The following is a 21311-nucleotide window of genomic DNA, read 5'->3' as shown; positions in this document are numbered from 1 at the left end:
CTCAAAAAGTGCACTATATTTCTCAAAATAATGAGCTTTTATCCAAATGCCATTGGTTCAACACTGTCTTATTTTACATCTATAATAGTATATTTAAAATGTTACATTGCATAAAATTTCCCAATTAAAAACTTTCCTCAGTTTAAAATATTATGAATCGAGATCCTAGCAGATGTTGCCAACCATTTTAGCTTATATGCATATAAACCTAATATTTAAAAGATCTCGAGTCAGAATTTTATTAATGGGACAATTTATTAATAAACCTAACACAAATAATAGAGCTTTGAAATATGTGAGCGAAAATAAAAAAAATACTCTTAAACAATCGCTACAATACAAGGGCGACAGTAATTCAAATATTGATTTTTATTTATTTAATATATAATAGATAAAAATGAAAAATTAAATATAGACATAAAATTATTCAAAATAAATTCATCCCCTCTGTCTGAAGTAATATATAATAATTCACGTTTAGGTCAATATATTTAAATATGATGGCTTTTATTTATTTTTTTGTTATTAACTTTATTATTTAACTAATACTGAGTATTGGCAGATTACTGATACAATTTTTATTTTTTTCATCCATTTTTTCCTTATTGGGGTTAAATGTAAATAGCTATTAATACAATTTTTTTAATGAATGATTTGACTTCTGAATCCAGTATATATATATATCTAGTATATATTAATGTAACTATAATTAAAAGCAGATTTGAAAGTTAATGTTAGGTTGTATCGAGGTTTATGGAGTAGAGAAATTTGGAAGGAGAATGAAAACAACTTACATGTATTTAAATTTGATCTATTTAGAATGTTGCCTTTGAGTAAGGGATTTGAAACTGGTTATAGGGTCAACTTTGTAAGTGATGGCAAATTAAATCAGAATTTGGATGAAAGAATTAAATGGGTAGAATCTTATAAAAAAAGATATGATCAAATTTAAAGGCAAGATATGCACATTGCTGATGGCTTTAATAGGGTTGAATTATGGGCTATGAGAAAAGTAGAGGAAACGATTATGAGTGTATCAATAATGAGAGAATAAGTGGGTGTGGGTGACATCAATAGGAAAACTTTAATGATTCCTATTTAGGCTAAGATGGGAAAGTAACTTACATTGGTTTGCATATGTAAAAAGGAGATAAACAGGATATGACTAAGTTGAAGGTAAAAATAGAAAAAAAAATCTGATTTTCGGAGACCTGGTATTTAAATCTAACAAAGGAAATAATGAATGAAAGAATAATATATTTTGAATTAAGGGCACTAAAGAAATCAAATCTTACATATGAATTATATTATATAGTTATCATTATCTTTATCATTAGGCATTCAAATAAATTTATATTAATATATAACAAAATACAAAATTTTAGTCACCTCTTGGTATTGGTTAAAAAATGTTATTGGTGTATTTCTGAAGATCCCAATTAAATTAAATTTTTTTGAAATTCAATCACATTTTAATTTAATTGCTAAATAATTATTTACATCTTTATTTAGAAAATCATATATTACAATAAAATGAGAGGAAAAATTCAGAGCCTATTTAATTTTTTTTATCTATTTGTAAAAATTATAGTACTTCCAAATCGAGCATTTATGCTTTGCGATGGATCTTGAATTGTTAATTTCAGTTGAGCCCATTCTAGTTATTAGTTTACCTCCATTCTGATTATTTTTGAACTAATTTATGTTAGTTTATTCTTTTTTTTGACCCATTATAATCTAATAAAACTAAAGAAAACAATTTCAATTTCATTTTAAAACATGATAAGGAATTACAAATTGAAAATAACATAGTCACATTAAATATCTTTAATATATATTTTTTTAGGCAAATTTTTTAAGATAAATATATATAATTTTATACACATATTTATAACAATTTAGTTTTCTCCTTTTAAGAATTTTTATGTTTATGGTTCAAAAAATTATATTGGTTTTGCAGTTTGGGTTCAGCCTTGAGTTAACTATTTTTTGCTAAGAATACCACTGATATTTACAAATAAATTATATTTTTTATAGGGCTGTGTTCAATGTCTAAATGTCAGGTAATTCACTGAAAGCAAACCCCTTTCAAAAACCTATACCCCCTAAAAAATTCACCACCTTTGGCAGTTAATTACACGTTTTTAATTATAATGGTATTTCATATATTTTAAAAAGAATTATATAAATTTTCAATAATCTACTACCAATTACCAAAAAATTGCCAGTAAAAGTTATTTTTTAATTAAAACCCTCTCGATTGCAATGAATACTATGCGTTTGGCATGAATATGAGTTTGCTGATAGAATGTCTAACCCTTTTAATACATTAAAAAAAGATCAGATAATTATACAATATATAGATTTGGTCGATGTTCAATATTGTATTATAATAAGTCTATAATAAAAGTATTAAAGAATCCTTTACAGTAATATATTTTGCCCTATTTCATTAAAAAATATAATAGATAACCCTCCAATAAATATATCCTTCCCCTAGCCTACTCCTGTAATAAATTGTAAAACCTACCCCAAAGGCCAGACCGTTGTAATAAAAATAGTATGAGATATTTAACTGGAAAAAAAAAGCAATCTCCAATAAGTAAAGAAGCTATTCATTTGTGAACTCTTGATCATTTAGTCGGAAAAAGTCTTAATAAAATTATTCCCCTTTTTTTAATTTTAGCTGGTATCAAATCTTCCACAGAAATGAATATTATTTTTCTTATGAGAAAAACCATATATAAAACAAATTTAGAAATATAAAACAGAGAAATGTAACTTTAAGCCAAAGAAGATTTGCTACTTGGAAAACCTTTTAGATTTATGCTTAAAAATTATTTTCTTGGCAATCAAGTAATCACTTCTTACACGATTGATGATTAAAAATGAAGAACAATCTTGAATTTCTTTGAACAAATTCTATATATGCTTTAAAATTTTTATAAATTCTCATGTTGATTCAATTCGTGTAATTCAATCATTTTAAAAATTATCATTAAAAATAATTGTGATTGTAATTAGTTTCTCTTTTTTTGGAAATCTCCACCCAGGCGGAGAATATAAAAAATTTATTTCTTAGAACAGAGTGAAAAGATAATAAAAGTGTTTAAAAGGAGTCTTAGAAAAGAAAAATCTAACCATTTTTACAATAAATTATATTTTGCAAGTAATTTTTTTTAGTACAAAATTGTAACTATAAATTATTCAAATCTAAGTGTACCAATATGGAATTGATATTTATATTGCTGAGGCTAGTGGGAGAGACTGAATATCTATGGAACTAATAATAAATTAATAAATATATAATTTTTATTAATTTCTAATACTAATTCACTACTTTTACTCTTTATTCAACTTCTATCAAATCCAAATAATAGTCAAAATATCGTCTGTAAATTCTTTTATAAAATTAATAATCAAAATATCGTCTGTAAATTCTTTTATTAAATTAATAATCAAAACATCATCGGTCAATTCTTTTATTAAATTAATAATCAAAATATCATCGGGTGAATTATAATTATTTTTCTTGGCTATTTATATATTTTTTGATAGCCATTAAAAATCATAAGTATTTGCATATTAAGATAATAATTTTTCGAAGAAATAAACACATAAAATAAAAATCCATCATTTAAATTAATTTTATTCCATAAACTATAAAAAAATGTAAAATTTATTTTGCATATAACAAATATAAGTACAACTATCTTTTAACTAAATTTGCATAATACAACATCTCCCCCCTTTAATTCTCCCTTAACTCCATCGTGTTCGCCGATGCTACCATGTTCCTCCCTGGTGCACTCGAATTACTATTCGTGGTCAACTCCATACTTGGGCAAAACCGTAGTTTGTGTTCACCCCCGCACGCCCAGCATTCCACTCTCCTTCTTGTGCCATACGGTGCTGTTCTGCGACCCCCTCTCGTTGGCGCTTCTTGTAGCCAATCCCCGTATCTTTGTCTCGCCTCGTTCCTTGCTGCTTCTACCCATCTGTTCGATTCTTCCGAACCATCTACGTCTCTTATTTCTATCCTTATTATTTTGTTACCAACTCTGATATACGAGGCCATCTAAATAAAATACTTTATAAACATATATATATATTCTTCTAACTCCTATTTCTCCATACTACATTTTAATTTCTTCTTAACTCTTTATAAAATATAAATCTCATAATTAAGTTATCATCCCTTTTATCTCCTACAACGTATGATTCTCCTACTATGTCTATCATCAATTTATTCCTTTCTAAATTATGATTCTCCTACTATGTCTATCACCAATTTATTCTTTTCTAAATTATGATTCTCCTACTATGTCTATCATCAATTTATTTTTTTCTAATTCTTCGTATATTTCTCATTTCTCTCTAAGGCCCTAAGCTTCTACACCTTACTTGCTTCAGGTGCCTTGTAAAGGTTCCTTCTTGTCCTTCAATCTTTACTTCTACTTTTTTCTTTCCTATATTTTTGCTTATTACACCCTTCCCCCATTTAATAGGCCCATCAACCAACAATACCCAAACCAAACTTCCTACTGGAAATCTTTCAATTTCTACTTGTTCTCCCCTTATCACTTTTTCCTTTAAAAAATCTAATTCTGATCTCGTCTTTCTTCCTAAAAATATTTCAGCTGGTGACTTTCCTTTTGCTGTTGTATGCTAACAATGATAACCACCATTGGCCTTCTCCATATTTTTCCTTTTTTAACCAACTCTTTACTAACGCTACCATTCGCTCAGATTGTCCATTGCTTCTTGGGTAATAAGGTGGTGATAATAAATGTCTAATATTCCACCTATCACAAAATTTATCAAATGCTCTTCCTTTAAAAGCTGGACCTCCATCTGATACTATCGTCTTCATTAATCCATATTTGCCTACAAAATCCTTTATCTTGTCTAAAGCTACCCTTGTTGATAAACCTGAAACTTGTTGACAATCTATCCATTTTGAACCTGCATCTACCATGATAAAATATCTTTTCTTCTCATATTCTAAAAAATCTACATGTATTCTTTCGCATGGAATGTCTGTCTTTGGCCATTTATCTTCTTTATTCTTTTCTGGAACATTAGCCCACATGTTACAAGTTTCACAGCTCCTTGCTAACTCTTCTATTTCCTTATTCATCTTAGGCCACCACATATATTCTCTTGCTTTATTCTTCATTCTTTCTATGCCTTGATGACCTGAATGTATTGCATTTAAGGTTTCCTTTCTTAATTTATTCGGTATCACTAATCTATATTCTCTCAATAAACAATTGTTTTCTATATTTAATTCACTCTTAATTTTTTAAACGCTTTATCTTCATTTTTCCATTCTATATCTCCTTTTAAACAAGCTATAATTCTTATTAATTCTTCATCTTGCTGGGATATCTTTTCTACTCTTTCAAATGTTATAGGTTTTTCTCTTGTATCTATTCTCACAGCTCTTATAATATTACCATTTACATTTTCTTCTTCTATATATATTCTAAACTATTGATTACTGGCTCTTTGTCTTCAATATCTTTATTAAACAATCTTGATAAAATGTCCGGTAAGCAATTTTGTTTACCTTCTCTGAATTTTATCTCAAAATCGAAATTACCCACTAAAATTAGCCATTTTTGCAGCCTAGGTGAAATCATAAGTTCCTTATTCTCTTTCTTAAATAAATCTACCAACGGCTTATGGTCCGTATACAATAAAAACCTTTTTCCTATCAGATATTCCTTACATTTCGTAAGCCCGAATTTCACTGCTAGAGCCTCTCTCGATAAAAATAAAATAGGTTTCTCCACATTATCTATCATCTGCAACAAAACTCCTCCTATACTTCATTAGATGCATCAACCGCTAATATAATATCCAATTTCTCATTAAAACAATTTAAAATCGGTTTCTCTACCATCTTAATCTTCAATGTTTCGAAACTTTTCTCCTGTGTTTCTCCCCATTCAAACTTTTTATTTTTCTTTAATAAATCATACAACGGTGAGGCGATTTCTGCAAAATCTTTAACAAACCGATGATAATAATTCGTTGCTCCTAAAAACGCCTGTACTTCAGTTTTATTATTTGGGGCTCTCATACTCATTATCTTATCTATATTCTTTACAATTGGAGTAATTTCATTTCCATTTATAATATGTCCTAAATATTTTATTTTTCTTGCTCCAAAAACACTCTTCTTCATATTAGCTTTTAAACCATTTTCTAATATAATATTTAACACTTTAATTAACCTAGCATTGTGCTCTTCTTCTGTTCTATCAAAACATCGTCTAAATAATACATTATTCCCTTTATTCCCTGAAATAACTCCGCCATTGTTCTTTGAAATATTGGAGCCGATACTTTCAAACCAAATGGTAAACGACAAAAAGCAAATAATCCTCTATGCGTTGTGATCGTTAATATCTTACTTGTTCTCTCACTCACCTTTATTTGCAAGTAAGCATTCGAAAAATCTATCTTTGAAAAAATTGTTGCTCCTCTTAAATTAGCCAGCAATTTTTCTATTCTAGGTAATGGATATCTTTCGTTTATTACCCACGGGTTAACTGATATTCTATAGTCTATACACAGTCTTAAACTGTTGTCTGGTTTTCTTATGGGAACTAATGGTGTTGCCCATACACTATGCACTATTGGTTTTATAATTCCTTCTTTCAACCATTTGTCTAATTCCTTATTTATATCTTCTATCCACGAAAACGGCAATCTTCTTGTGCTGCAATATTTAGGTCGATAACCTTGTTCTAATCGTATATCTACTTCAAAATCTCTAAGAGTCCCTAATTCTTCTTTAAAAACCTCCAAGTACTGATCCAAAATCATACTTATTTCATGGCTATATTTATTTTCGATAATCTCTTCCTGTTCTACTGTCTTCTTAATTATCTGTTTGTTGCTTTCGACTGGTGTTACCTCTAAAGAATTTATATCTCTTGACATCTTATTCTCTTTGACTCTATATTTAATCAAAAATTCTGGTGTTCGATTTCTAAGTTTATCGAGAACTAATTCTTGTTTATCCTCTATAATAGGTAACTTAAATCTATCGAAATCACTCCCTATTATTTCACTATTATCAATAAATTCTGTTGTTCGATTTCTAAGTTTATTGAGAACTAATTCTTGGTTATCCTCTATAATAGGTAACTTAAATCTGTCGAAATCTATCATTTCACTATTTTCATCATTACTTACAGGGATAGTATCGAAAAATTTCCACCAATTATAAACTGGACCTAACGTTTTTATATCATACCATCCTAAAATCGGTTCAATCTTCAACGTAGTTATCCACAAATTTATACTTTTATTAACTCCTGGTAACCTTACCCTATAATACCCTAAAATTTTCACCATGCTACCATCCAATTGTTTGGCTCTTATCTTTTTTGTAACAAATTCTTTCTCTGGCCAAAATCTCATAAAATCCTTTATACTTATCAAACTAATTTCTGCTCCTGTATCTATTAAAAAACAAATTTCTGCTTCATCCATGTTTATCTTTACTCTAGGGCATCTATTTTTCATTAAAAAATTCTCTAATTCCATTTTTAGTACGTCTACACTAGTTGCCTTTTTAATACTATATATTTCAAAATCTCTATTTTTTATTTTTATATCACTTCTATTAATATCGCTTGAATTTTAATTATCAACGTTAAAACACTTTTTATCATCGCAAAATTTATCGTTCTTATTACAGTAATTATTCTTACTTGCACTAGCCTTATCAACATTATCATTATTAAAATTAAAATACTTATTTTTACTACAATTATTAACATTAACAAAATTATTATAATTATCTAATCTATCATTAAAATTAAAATACTTAATTTTCCCTGAACTAAAATTAGAAAAACTATTATTACCAAATTTATAATTAAAATATTTATTCTTATTTTCTACTAAATTATCAACATTAAAAAAATTATTAAATTCATTATCAAAATATTTCTTTCTTAGTCATTTGTTACATTTTTCTTGAGTGTGTCCATCCTGGCCACAAATATTACATCTCACAATTATATTGTTTAATCTACATCTTATAGCTAAATGGCCATTCCTGCCACAATTATATTGTTTAATCTACATCTTATAGCTAAATGGCCATTCCTGCCACATCTCGCGCATTTCAAATCTTTTGTTAAATCACAATCACGCGACATATGGCCTGGCTGACCACAGCTATAGCAACTTATCTGTCTGTAATTATCCGTTCGTATGAAGTTTTATATATTTCTTTTCTTATCTTCCTCTCTTAATATTTTCAAACTCTTTAATCTCTATCTTAACGTAAGTCGTATTTTTACCTATAATTAAACCTAACGTGAAACTTAAAATTAGCAAAAAAAATATAATTATACTTATATTTTCAAGTATTAAACTTAATAAATTTATTTGCGTAATATACATTAAAGTGTACTCAATAACCACTTGATTAAAATAATTTTAACTAATCTTAAACAATTAAATAAATATAAACATACGAATAAAACCAATACCAAGATCCAAAATTTATATAACATCAATAAGAGAACCGAAATTATCAAAAATTTATATATATTTTTTATTATTTTTTTTACCTTGTTCCAATGTATAATTAGACTGACTTTTGATCTTCTAAAGCCTGGATCAATCGCTGTAAGGCACCACTGTACCAATATGGGATTGATATTTATATTGCTGAGGCTAGTGGGAGAGACTGAATATCTATGGAACTAATAATAAATAAATAAATATATAATTTTTATTAATTTCTAATACTAATTCACTACTTTTACTCTTTATTCAACTTCTATCAAATCCAAATAATAGTCAAAATATCGTCTGTAAATTCTTTTATAAAATTAATAATCAAAATATCGTCTGTAAATTCTTTTATTAAATTAATAATCAAAACATCATCGGTCAATTCTTTTATTAAATTAATAATCAAAATATCATCGGGTGAATTATAATTATTTTTCTTGGCTATTTATCGGTATGACTAAATACTGAATTGCTAAAAAGCAATTAATCATAATCAATCAAAATTTTATTATGTATATTTTATTTAATGAAAATTTTTAAAACTTTTTTGAAAATATACTTAAATTATTTTTTTATTAAATGAAGGATACTAATTAAATATCATATAATACATAATTTTATTTTGAGTTAATATTATTACAAAAGAAATATTTTCATAGCTTATTAAAACATAAATAAATTTTTTTCAATTTTAAAAATTAACAAATATATATCCGTAAGTGGGCGTTATATGCGTAAATATGTAAGTATCATTTTAGGAAACCGGAATGATGATTGGATAGCGCTTTTTATTATATTTGGGTATATATACATATGAAAAACCTAAAAATAAAAAAAAAATTTAGGTTTCTTTGATGTTTAATCTATGAGTAGGTTTAGAATAGTAAAATAATGGAAATTTTCTAAGGTAAATATTGCTGGCGTTATTTATCAAAATCTCTTAATTTTTGTTTTATATGTGTATATTTACGTGCTAAGCATTATCCTAAAAAAATTTTTGAAAATAATTTGATTTGACCGATTGTCGAGCTTAAAACCGACCATTTACTAAATATTCGATTGACCAAATTTACTAGTAATACAATTTGAAAAATGTTGATTTTCGTTTTATATATCTATAAATACGTGTAAAACATAATCCCAAAAAATATTTTTAAAATATCGCTATTTGGCGGATAACCGACTCGTAGCCCACCCAATGACTAAATAATTAATTGCTGGCGTTTTAAATCAAAATATCTTAATTTTTGTTTTATATGTGTATATTTACGTGCTAAGCATTATCCTAAAAAATTTTTTGAAAATAATTTGATTTGACCGATTGCCGAGCTTAAAACCGACCATTTACTAAATATTCGATTGACCAAATTTACTAGTAATACAATTTGAAAAATGTTGATTTTCGTTTTACATATATATATCAAATAAATCTTTTAATTTTACAATAAATTTTTGTATCAGACAGACTGCTTCATCCTAATCATTAAATACTCCATCATATAATCAACTTTATCAATCCCTTTTTTTTTTGATTTTATCCAAAAAATTATGTTTACTGATATTTTTTTAATTCGCATCGCGCATAGGTATTAAATTTGTTTTTGATTTTTATTCATATCGTATACATTACAATATTATATTTAATTTCTTATTCATAATTTCTATTTTGTTAATTTTTTTTGAATTATATGAGGAAATTATGATATCAAATATAGATTAAGATAGTAGAAAATATGTGATCCTCATTTAATTATATATATTTATGCGCCTTTGTTTTTATTACAATTAATGAATCAAATGTATTTTAGTTTAACAATAATTTAATAAAATTATCTTTTATTTTTTGAATGCTTTTGATGATATAGAATAGAGAAAAATTAAAATATTTTCATTTTTCATCCTTTTAAGAATTTCGAGAGCCATATCATGCTTTTCCTTTAACCTATAATAAAATTTTAAAATATATTATTAAATATATATTTTACCAAAATAAAAACTTTGAGAACTGATCAGACATTTTAATAACAAAAATATGATTTATAATTATAAAACAATTTTAAATTTTAACGGCTATTATTTAAAAGTATTTGTTTATTATTTTTTATATACTTCTCTCAAATTTTTTTATTTTTAAAATAATGCCAAATATTTTTAAAATATTCTGGAAAATATAATAATTTCGAATATAAATAATAAAGGAAAATAAAAAAATATTAGAAAGAATATAATCATGGGGAGGGGGTTTAAACGCCCCTTTTTTGAATCTCAATTGCTTATCTCTTAGATAATTAAAATTATCTGAAATATTTGCACATACACAATTTTAGAGAGTATTATAGATTTTATTTATTATATAAAAATAAAAATACTTTAGCATATAGTATTGCATAAATTTTAAGTGTTAATACAAAAATTATATAAATGTTATAACTAAGAATTTATAGTAAATTTGGTCAATCGAATATTTAGTAAATGGTCGGTTTTAAGCTCGGCAATCGGTCAAATCAAATTATTTTCAAAAAATATTTTAGGATAATGCTTAGCACGTAAATATACACATATAAAACAAAAATTAAGATATTTTGATTTAAAACGCCAGCAATTCATTATTTAGTCATTGGGTGGGCTACGAGTCGGTTATCCGCCAAAGATATTTTAAAAATATTTTTTGGGATTATGTTTTACACGTATTTATAGATATATAAAACGAAAATCAACATTTTTCAAATTGTATTACTAGTAAATTTGGTCAATCGAATATTTAGTAAATGGTCGGTTTTAAGCTCGGCAATCGGTCAAATCAAATTATTTTCAAAAAATTTTTTAGGATAATGCTTAGCACGTAAATATACACATATAAAACAAAAATTAAGAGATTTTGATAAATAACGCCAGCAATATTTACCTTAGAAAATTTCCATTATTTTACTATTCTAAACCTACTCATAGATTAAACATCAAAGAAACCTAAATTTTTATTTTTAGGTTTTTCATATGTATATATACCCAAATATAAAAAAAGCGCTATCCAATCATCATTCCGGTTTCCTAAAATGATACTTACATATTTACGCATATAACGCCCACTTACGGATATATATTTGTTAATTTTTAAAATTGAAAAAAATTTATTTATGTTTTAATAAGCTATGAAAATATTTCTTTTATAATAATATTAACTCAAAATAAAATTATATATTATATGATATTTAATTAGTATCCTTCATTTAATAAAAAAATAATTTAAGTATATTTTCAAAAAAGTTTAAAAATTTTCATTAAATAAAATATACATAATAAAATTTTGATTGATTATGATTAATTGCTTTTTAGCAATTCAGTATTTAGTCATACCCGCTATTTATATATTTTTTGATAGCCATTAAAAATCATAAGTATTTGCATATTAAGATAATAATTTTTCGAAGAAATAAACACATAAAATAAAAATCCATCATTTAAATTAATTTTATTCCATAAACTATAAAAAAATGTAAAATTTATTTTGCATATAACAAATATAAGTACAACTATCTTTTAACTAAATTTGCATAATACAACACTAAGGGTAGAATAATTTTATATCGGCAAAAAGACAAAATATCGGTGCATCTTTATAATATATTGTATAAATCGAAGCGGTATTTTTTTTTAAAAAAAGGTGTAATATGTAAAATATAAATAAAAACAATTAAAAACGCAAAAAAGTTACCTGTTGCAAAGTAATTACAAAACGCTTAATTTGGAAGTAGTGTTGTTAAATGGCTCGATTTGAGCCGATTTTTAAAAACGGCTAACTATATTTTAGCCAGAAAAATATTGCCTATGCCTTAAGATTTTTCTAATAGATGTACAAACCTTTCTGCCATCTATGAGCAAAATATTCAGGCTTGCGTAATATTTTTTTGAATGATATATTGAGTTAGCCGTTTTTAAAAATCGGTTCAAATTGAGCCATTTAAAAACACTATTTAGAAGCGCTTATATTTTAAAAATCGACTAAAATATTTTATAATCTAAATTTATTTCATACTAAGTTACATAAATAAGCTTGTTATACTAGGATATTATTTGTATATAAAATTTTGATTAAATAATTTATTAAAAATGAATCAATATATATGTACTATAATTCATATATTAAATTATTATACTATACATTTTATATAAATACAGAAATCAGATCAAATATCTATAATTCCATTTGATAACACGAAATCAAGACCATTGCCAGTATATAAAAAATCAAAGATGTTAGAACTAGGATATGCTGAACCAAAAAATATTAGTAATGGTAAATTAAGTCTAAAGCAAGCCATTCATATTTTGAACATTTTTTCGGAATATAATAAATTGAAAAAAGTACATGAAAACAGTAAATTAAATAATACTCAAATACAAAACATTTTTGAACCAGATACAAAAAATTTAGTTAAGATGTTAGCAATAAAGTATAATTTGGATCGTGAAGATATGTTTAGTTTATATAATAATTATAAATTGTTCCAATTTTTTGTGCCCAAAACACATAAAGATAAATTTACAACAAAAAATATCCAAAACAATCCTATAAATGTTAGCGAAATTAGTAATAAATCTCATTTGGATTTATATCCTGGGATTGATCTGAAAAATATTTCGAATGATCTCAAAGAATTTCTAAGCAAATCACCTAGAATTGGTTAATTGATATTTGTCAATATAGTGCTTGTGTCAGTTGCTTTTTTAATTTCTATTAATAATTTTGTTATATAATTTATATATATGCTAAATTAATAATATACTTGTATCGCTATATAATTAAATTGATAAAATAGTACTGCTTTAAATAATTGCCAAATTGTGAATTCAGGCCAAAGAATATCGACAAAATAAAGGCATGAGTATCCAATCTATATATATTATATAAAACTAAAAAATACAAAATAGATATTTTTAACCTGCCAAGTCAAAAAATCGCTGATTCTAGTTTCCCCTGAGGTTCTCACTAACAAATCAATATCCAATGAATTTTTCGTAAATAAGTGATCTTTGATAATAATATCATCTTTTATGTTACTAATATTTTAAAAAAATATAATTATATTCAAAGAAATTAAAAGAAAAATTTTAACTTGATATCGAAAATATTTTTTGCTGCAATATTAGATAATGCATTAATGGCCGATACTGTTTCATCGGTTGATGTGTAGAAAAAACATATATTCAAGGTTGCGCTATATTATATTTTGTATATAAGTTAATTAAATAATGTTTAAAGAAAAGCAATATGCTTCTTGAAATTTTAACAGTAGTTGATAATTATTTTTAATAAAAAATTTGGAGTTTTTAGAGGTATTTAAAATAATTACTCATTTAAACCTCTTAATTCCACTTTTTTATATACAGGCTGAGATTAAAGATTGTATGAGTTTCAGGAGTAAAAAGCAACTTTCTTGTAAAAAAAAATCAATTTTAAGTCTTATTAATTTTTATAAAGTTTTCTAATAGCCAACAGAATTATGAAAAAATATCTAAATCTTTTAGCAACAGCCAAATAATAAATCAACATTACAAAATCTCTAAATTAAAACATGCTATTCTAAAAAATCGCGATTTTTGCCAAACCTGTTTAAACCACTCGATCTAATCCAAGTTCACTTTAAGACTCGAAAAGTTTTAATCATTAAATTAAATATTTTCTTCGAATGGGGCAAGCTTCATATTATTTCTGAACTCAGATATGAACCCTTTTTAAAGGTGGAGGATTCTCTAAGTATCAAAAAAAAAATTCCGTGGATTCATTTTTTTTCTTCGTATTTTTCAAAATTTTATGATTTTTATATGTAGTATTTTATTATAAATGATAGTAATAGGTTGCTTATATCGTTTTATTTTATACAATTAAAATGTAAGCTTTTATAGTATATTATAGGTAATAATATTTTATTAAAAATAAATGATAATTTATAAATATACTATATAATAGGAATTCCTTGCTTATCTTGTTTATGTTTAATATCAATTTTAGAAAGTGAAATATTGGGAATTTTGTAGTGTAAGTAATAATATTTTATTATAAATTATATTAAGGCTCTGGTTATTTAGTTTAAATTAATCAAAATGGGCAGTATTTTTTTATATAAAAATTAAAATTTGGAAGATGTTAGATTCTGCGATTAAATAAGGTAATTTTCAAGAGAAATATATTTAATGATTTTTTCAAACTTATGATAAAAAGTCTAATTAAACATGGATTTACCCAGACAAACTGATTTTACTTTAACCAGACCTTGTTTTATGCGATTAAAACAATAAGGTTGGTTTATGGCCACTTAAATAAACCATATAAAAAAATTTTAAAGAGTGTATAATAATTTAATGGCTCGTTTTATCAGGCTGGCCACAAATTAAAAATTAATATTAAAAAATCAACACAGTCATGTCAGTGGATTATGAGGTTTAACAGTTTAAGAGTGGGGTGTATTTAAATAAATCATGGATTATTTTTGCCAAAATTTTATTATTAATTTTAAAGATGTACCAGATTGGGAAAAGGTTCGGATCTTATCATTTTGAATCCGCGGCTTCTTTTAAAATAGCTGGATCTTGACAGGTTATTTTATATACATATATTATGTATATTTAAAAAATTTTTATAAATCAATAAATTATTGTATTTAAATTAAGTAAATTAATCAACAATAAGTGAGTTAATAAATATTTATTTTATAAGATCTGATACAAGTATAATGTGTTAAAGTAAAAACCGTGTAGTTTTATAATCTCACACCATCAAAATCTCATGGCTAATACCGTGTGAAAGTGAAATCGTGAGATTTTGATTTTCATCGCCTCAAATACATTGCGGGCATTTAAATTTTTAAAATCTCACGGCATTCAATATTTCAAAATTTCATGGATTTTTTTAAAATCTCACATGAATTTCAATACGCTTAGCATAAATTGTCTCAACGTCAGATTTGAAATAAATTATGATGTGAAATAACCACAGAGGTTATTAAAATGATAAACAATTATATTTTGCATGAAATTTTTAATTATGTATAAATAAATTTATATCATTAAAGTTCTTCGTCTTTCTTCTTATTTTCATTGAATATTTTTATAAGATGCCAAATTATGAAATTTATTTTAATATTGGTGACCCAATTCAAATATAAGTACAAAATAAGATAGAGATGGATTTTAAAATATTATTTCTAAGCATTTGAAATGTTTCATAATAATTTTTGTCGTAACCCGATGGCCGAAATAATATATTCCTTTTTTTTTGAATAATTCGTATTTTATATTTCAAAAAAAATATCCCCCAATTTTTGTCAATAAATTAATGTCGATTACTTGTATAAGAAATCTGAGGAGCAAATGTTAAGGCGCCTCTGGATAACTATGGGATCGTAGTCTTCAAAACCCATTTAATTAACTTAAACTTGTACAATATTATTCTATTATCATTGTATAAATTAGAATGTTAGTAAGGATGTTTTCCCTTTCTCAATATTACTAAACTATAATTACAAATAGTAATCTTAATATATTGCCAAGGTATCACTCATGATTATTGATTAGTTCCTATCCATTTTCTTAACCATATCTACCTATACACTTTTTGGTACAAAATACAGATGAGATATAAAATGTAGACTAGAGATAAGCGGCATCGGGCTTTTAGATATTATACCTAGTTTTGTTTAGGTAAATAAAAACGCAAAACAATTACATTTAAAAAAACCAATATGGATCTACATATCCAGATTCCGGGTAGTTAATGTAAACTCTCGCCAACAAGTCCACCCACGACACTTATAAGGTTGTATATAATTTTAAATAATCGAATTTAATTATATGCAATTAAATTTATATATATATAAAATAGAAATTTTATTATATCCTTTACTTTATTGATTTAATATTTCCCAATATTTGACCTGATAATCTAAAAATATAAAGATTAACTCTTGAAATGGAACAATATATATATCTCTTGCAAAGCATTATTAAAATTAGAGATCTGCAAAAGTAAGCCCGGCCCGTACCTGACCCGAACGGGCTTTGGGCCGGGTCTTGAATTTTTTTTTAAATATATCTATATTTATCAATTATATGTTGAATTTTTTATTTAAAATAAAAATATTATATTTTATTTATAAAAACTAGACGCCATATAACATATATCTTTTATTTTGAGTAATTATAAAAATTAATTTCTATATTTAAATAAATTCGGGCCGGGTCGGCAAAACTTTTTAAAAAAATTTCGAGCTGGGTCGGGCTTGAAAAATTAGGCCCGATGCAGTTCACTAATTAAAATAGCCATATATTATAATTACATAGTTAGGTTTTATACCATATTAATGCCTCTATATTATAATGTTAATAACATGAAAATTTTTACTTAGATTTATTGCTTCAGAAATATTGGGGACCATTTATATAAAAATCTCACAACCCATCCTTGGAATTTTGATGTGGTGAGATTTCGAAATCTCATAAATCACTTTCACACGTTATACCAGACTTATCTGGGTAACTAAAATTTGTTAGGATCAGGTACCAATAAAAAAAATTGAATCAGATAAGTTATAATGATATATGTATAATTGTAAAATTTTTGGTTTACTTGATTAATTTTATAATAAAATCATTTCAGGCATATTTCTTATTCATCTATGGCGGGTCATAAAAAAAATTTGGAATTCTTTTAATGAGATTAGATTAAAGAGAAGAATCGAGCAATGTGAAAAAAATGTAATCATGAATATAAGAACTTGTAATAAATCTCAGCAAACAATCAAAGTTTATGTGCACCTAAAAACAACGTATCCAAATATATAACCTTAGTCATTTCTAAATACTAATTAAACTCATAGTCCATAGATATAAAAACATTTTATTTCATCATAAATTTAAAAATATCATATTTTTAGGCCAATAATCTGTATTTATAAAGTTTTATGTTTTTATGAATTATAGGGGTGTACCGATTCCACTTTTTGGAGGCCGATCCAATCCGATATTCCATATATTAAATTGATATTGGCCGATTATCAATCCGATATCATATCTAATTTGTATTTTCTAAACATACCATTGGTTCTAATTTTTAATATACTTTTAATTAGTATAACATCTATAATCTAACTATACCATAACTTATGTCATTTATATATATTATAATGATCAGTTATAAATTCAATTGCAATTCTAAAAGTATATAAAATATTTTTATTGTTAAATTACTTTTATATAATAAGTAATAACATTAATCTATATACATAATAAGTAATAAATATATTATTTTAAAAAAAAAATAATATTTAATATATCGAAGATTTCTTTTTAGAAATATCAAAATTTCCAATTTATCAGAGGTCAGCCTGCGGCGATTAAAATGTCAATATTACCAGCTTCACTAAAAACAGATTCTACAGAGATTATCACACACTTTTATAAACAGAAAGTGCACAAAAAATAACAATATGGCAAAATGTTTATTAATTAAATATTATTAAAATAATAAACACAAAAATGAATTTGGATTTAAATTATAAAAATAAATGATTTTAGATATGACTTTTTTTTAAAAAATTTACAACATTTTATTTTTGTTAAAAACGCCATTTTTTTAACGGATCGGATCGGAAAATTTTATAATATTGGCCGATAACCGATATTTTAAAATGGGTGAGGATCAACCTGATTATGTCACAAAAACTATGTGGTGGTATACATCCCATTGCAATTGGCAATTTAGAATTAGCAAAATAATTGCTATGCAAAATCCAGATTCTTAATTTATTAGGTATACATAGCAATTAGGATTGAGTGTTAAGGGAGAAGTCAAAATAGCATGCCATTCGTATTATATTCAGAATTCTCTTCCTAACATGGATATTATCAAAGTATACTTTAAAAATGCTTTTGATAACAAATTTCGAGAACATTTCATTAATTGTTTTACTCATAAATTCCTAGAGACATACATGGTAAAATGTGTTAGAACTGGTTGTCCTTCACTTGGGAAACACTCAATTAAGTGGCTTCCACCACGCAAAAGAGGCTGTATCCAGTGGCGAATTTGCATCCACTGTTTAGCAGTAAATTTTACCCTACTGTCAGGGCCCATTTAATTAAAGAGGGATGATTGTATCTCTTGTAGATAAGGCCGGATCCACTGATTGACAGTAATTTACATAGATTATTGGTAAAAATAGAGAAATAAGAAAATTATAATTAATAAATAGTGTGCTTATCTTTTTAGAGAATTTGTTTCAATAGATTAGTGAATTTTTGATGGTAATCATTATTCATAGGTTTTAAAATGATTATGTGAATCTATAATTGTAACAAAATCAAGTATATTTGATGGTAAATCTAAAAATATAATTAATAAATGATTATAAAAAAATGTAATTAGTTATTCTGTGAAAATATCATTAATAGTTTCTTATAATATTAATCTTGTAAATTTTGCAGATAATTTTTTCCAGTTGAGTCTTTAAATCTTCCATCAAGTTTATTCTGAAATTTAAGCATATATTTGCATACCATAATAATATTATCACAGAGTTTTCTATATGATTTATAAATAGAACTGGTAGCCAAATTGAATAAATGTTAAATTTGGTATGGTGATTACCATTGGACAGTTTATGCTATAATCATTTTTATTAGACAAATATTTATTAAAAGAATTGGCTAAATTTGATTGACGTTTTTTGTATTAATTTGAGCAGTCTATGATAACATGAGTCTATGGCTATTTTAATACTATTAGAAAAAGAAATAAAAAAAATTTACCTTAAATCTTAAAAAAACAAAACCCGCTTCTATAATTTGCCCATTTTAGTACTATTTTTTTTTTAGAGTACTAGGGTCTTGTCTAGATGTTTACATTACCACCTTTTCAAAAATATCTTATCAGCAATTTTGCAGTTGACAAAATATTTCTTATCTGAGAGTATTTTCCAAAATAAAATTTGGTTAAAATATATTACTTAGAATTGTCTTCAGCATATGAGCTGAAAAATTTAGTCTGATATATCTAACATTTTATAAATAAAAGGAAAATATTTATATGAATATATTTTATTTAGCAAAGACACTTTGAATATCTCAAAAATTAAGATGAGTTTAATAAAATTTATCCAACCAACACTTTTTTATATTAGCTGTTTAATCTGTCACAAGAAATATTAAAAAAATATAAGTAATATGAAATTTAACCAATAAAATTTTATTTATTATATATAAAATTGTATAATTATGGCTGTATATTAAAAATAGATTACCAAATAATTAAAATGAAGGATTTTAATTTCCATGGGCAGGAATCTGCTGATTTTATATAAAAAAATAAGCTGCTTGTCCATCCACTTGTTATTTAAAATGTATTTATAACTGACTCACCCAGCCACTTATTGTTTAAAATATGTCCTACATTCAAGAGGGTTAAAAACCTGTCCATTGCAGATATCTCACTTATATCTCATGAATATTTTAAAATATATGTCCAATTTTGGAGTTAATAACATTTAAAGTTATTAATGGTTATATTTATATTAATAAACTATTTTCAATTAAATATTCTTTAAAATAGCTTAGAATACAGCAAAAATTATTATATATTAAATATTATTATAAAATTTTAGAGTCTATTTGAAATAATTATGTTAAATTGTAAAAATGTTTAAATTATTAATATGTATATTAGAATATTAAAAAAATATAAATTTGTGTAAAGATAATTTATATTTATAATATCCATTAACAAAAATAATTAATATACTTTTCATTGTGTTTGGTGATACATGTAATATAATTAATCAATTGCAACAATTTTTCATCAGCAAAGGACAAATTTCCCCAAACCCGAATTCTTATTCTATATTTATCTAACATGCTTCTAAAATAACCAAGTTACACCAGGTATAAATATAAATTAACTTTTCTTGTAGCAACTTTTCAAATTTTTCTTTAGCTAATTCCATTAATTCATCAATTTCATCTTTTGATCTTTTAAGATTCTCAATACTAAATGCATAAACTGTAACTTCTTTAAACCCCAATTTCAAACCACAATGCAATATCTGTAGTAAATTATATAATATAATGATATGCATTTGGCATACCATAGAGAGCGTTTCAAAACCTTTAAGGTGACCAAAATTACGTGTTATACCAATTTTTTTGGCATACCTTCTATTACCATCCATAATAAAAGCTATGTGTCTTGGAATAGGTCCCAATTTTAAAATTCTCATTATTAAATTTTGGGACCAAGTCATATTAAAGTTATCATTAAACCAGCTCATTTAGAAAATTGATTGATTATAATATTATGGATTGTTTTAGGTAGTAAACTCTAATTACTTAATCTAATGTAGTGTTGTTAAATTACTGGGTCGGGTAGGGGATCGATCCAGCAAGGTCCGAGCCGTAAAATAACGACCTTCATCCGAGCCAACCTATTGGTTCATAGATCAGACCCGACCTAAAGGGCCTCATGAGCATACACATCGGGTCGGCTCGCTAGATCGGCCTAATGGGTTCACCTGCTGGGTCAACAAAATATATAGCAAGGGTTTAGAGTTTTCAATATTAGAGAGATGTTATAAAATCTTTGGTTCTAGTAATAAATTGGCGCTGCCATTATAAAATATTTTAAGATTTTGTTCTAAGTCTAGTTAAAATTTTTGACACTAGAAAAAGTTTTAAAACCATTAGGTATAGTAATAAAATTTTACAAACCTTGTTTTAAG

At 25.4% G+C, this 21311-nt stretch overlaps 2 protein-coding genes across 3 annotated transcripts; one reads left to right on the top strand and one right to left on the bottom strand.

The window, feature by feature from the left end:
• The first annotated feature begins 214 nt into the window (after positions 1-214).
• Positions 215-13588, top strand: LOC135923409 (uncharacterized). 2 transcript variants are annotated; one of them, XM_065458135.1, is made up of 4 exons: positions 215-350; positions 392-456; positions 12724-12909; positions 12965-13588. In XM_065458135.1, exons 1-4 carry the CDS (start codon positions 245-247, stop codon positions 12977-12979), a joined length of 372 nt encoding a protein of 123 aa, XP_065314207.1. In that variant the 5' UTR covers positions 215-244; the 3' UTR covers positions 12980-13588. The 2 variants fall into 2 exon arrangements, with proteins under 2 accessions (XP_065314207.1, XP_065314206.1); XM_065458134.1 differs by having other exon boundaries at positions 12724-12922; positions 12965-13584.
• LOC135923408 (dehydrodolichyl diphosphate synthase complex subunit DHDDS-like) lies at positions 12618-20867 on the bottom strand. The gene is made up of 7 exons (XM_065458133.1): positions 20682-20867; positions 20497-20639; positions 20339-20455; positions 13662-13763; positions 13488-13605; positions 13332-13439; positions 12618-13279 (listed from the first exon to the last, which is right to left on the bottom strand). The coding sequence occupies exons 1-7, from the start codon at positions 20862-20864 to the stop codon at positions 13244-13246; spliced, it is 807 nt and encodes a 268-aa protein (XP_065314205.1). The 5' UTR covers positions 20865-20867; the 3' UTR covers positions 12618-13243.
• Between the last annotated feature and the right edge of the window lie 444 nt (positions 20868-21311).

The sequence above is a fragment of the Gordionus sp. m RMFG-2023 genome, chromosome 2 (genome assembly GCF_954871325.1).
Source record: "Gordionus sp. m RMFG-2023 chromosome 2, tfGorSpeb1-WG-v2, whole genome shotgun sequence".
Lineage (NCBI taxonomy): Eukaryota > Metazoa > Nematomorpha > Gordioida > Chordodea > Parachordodidae > Gordionus > Gordionus sp. m RMFG-2023.
The sequence above is the reverse complement of the archived record's forward strand: the minus strand, read 5'-3'. Positions and strand labels throughout refer to the sequence as shown.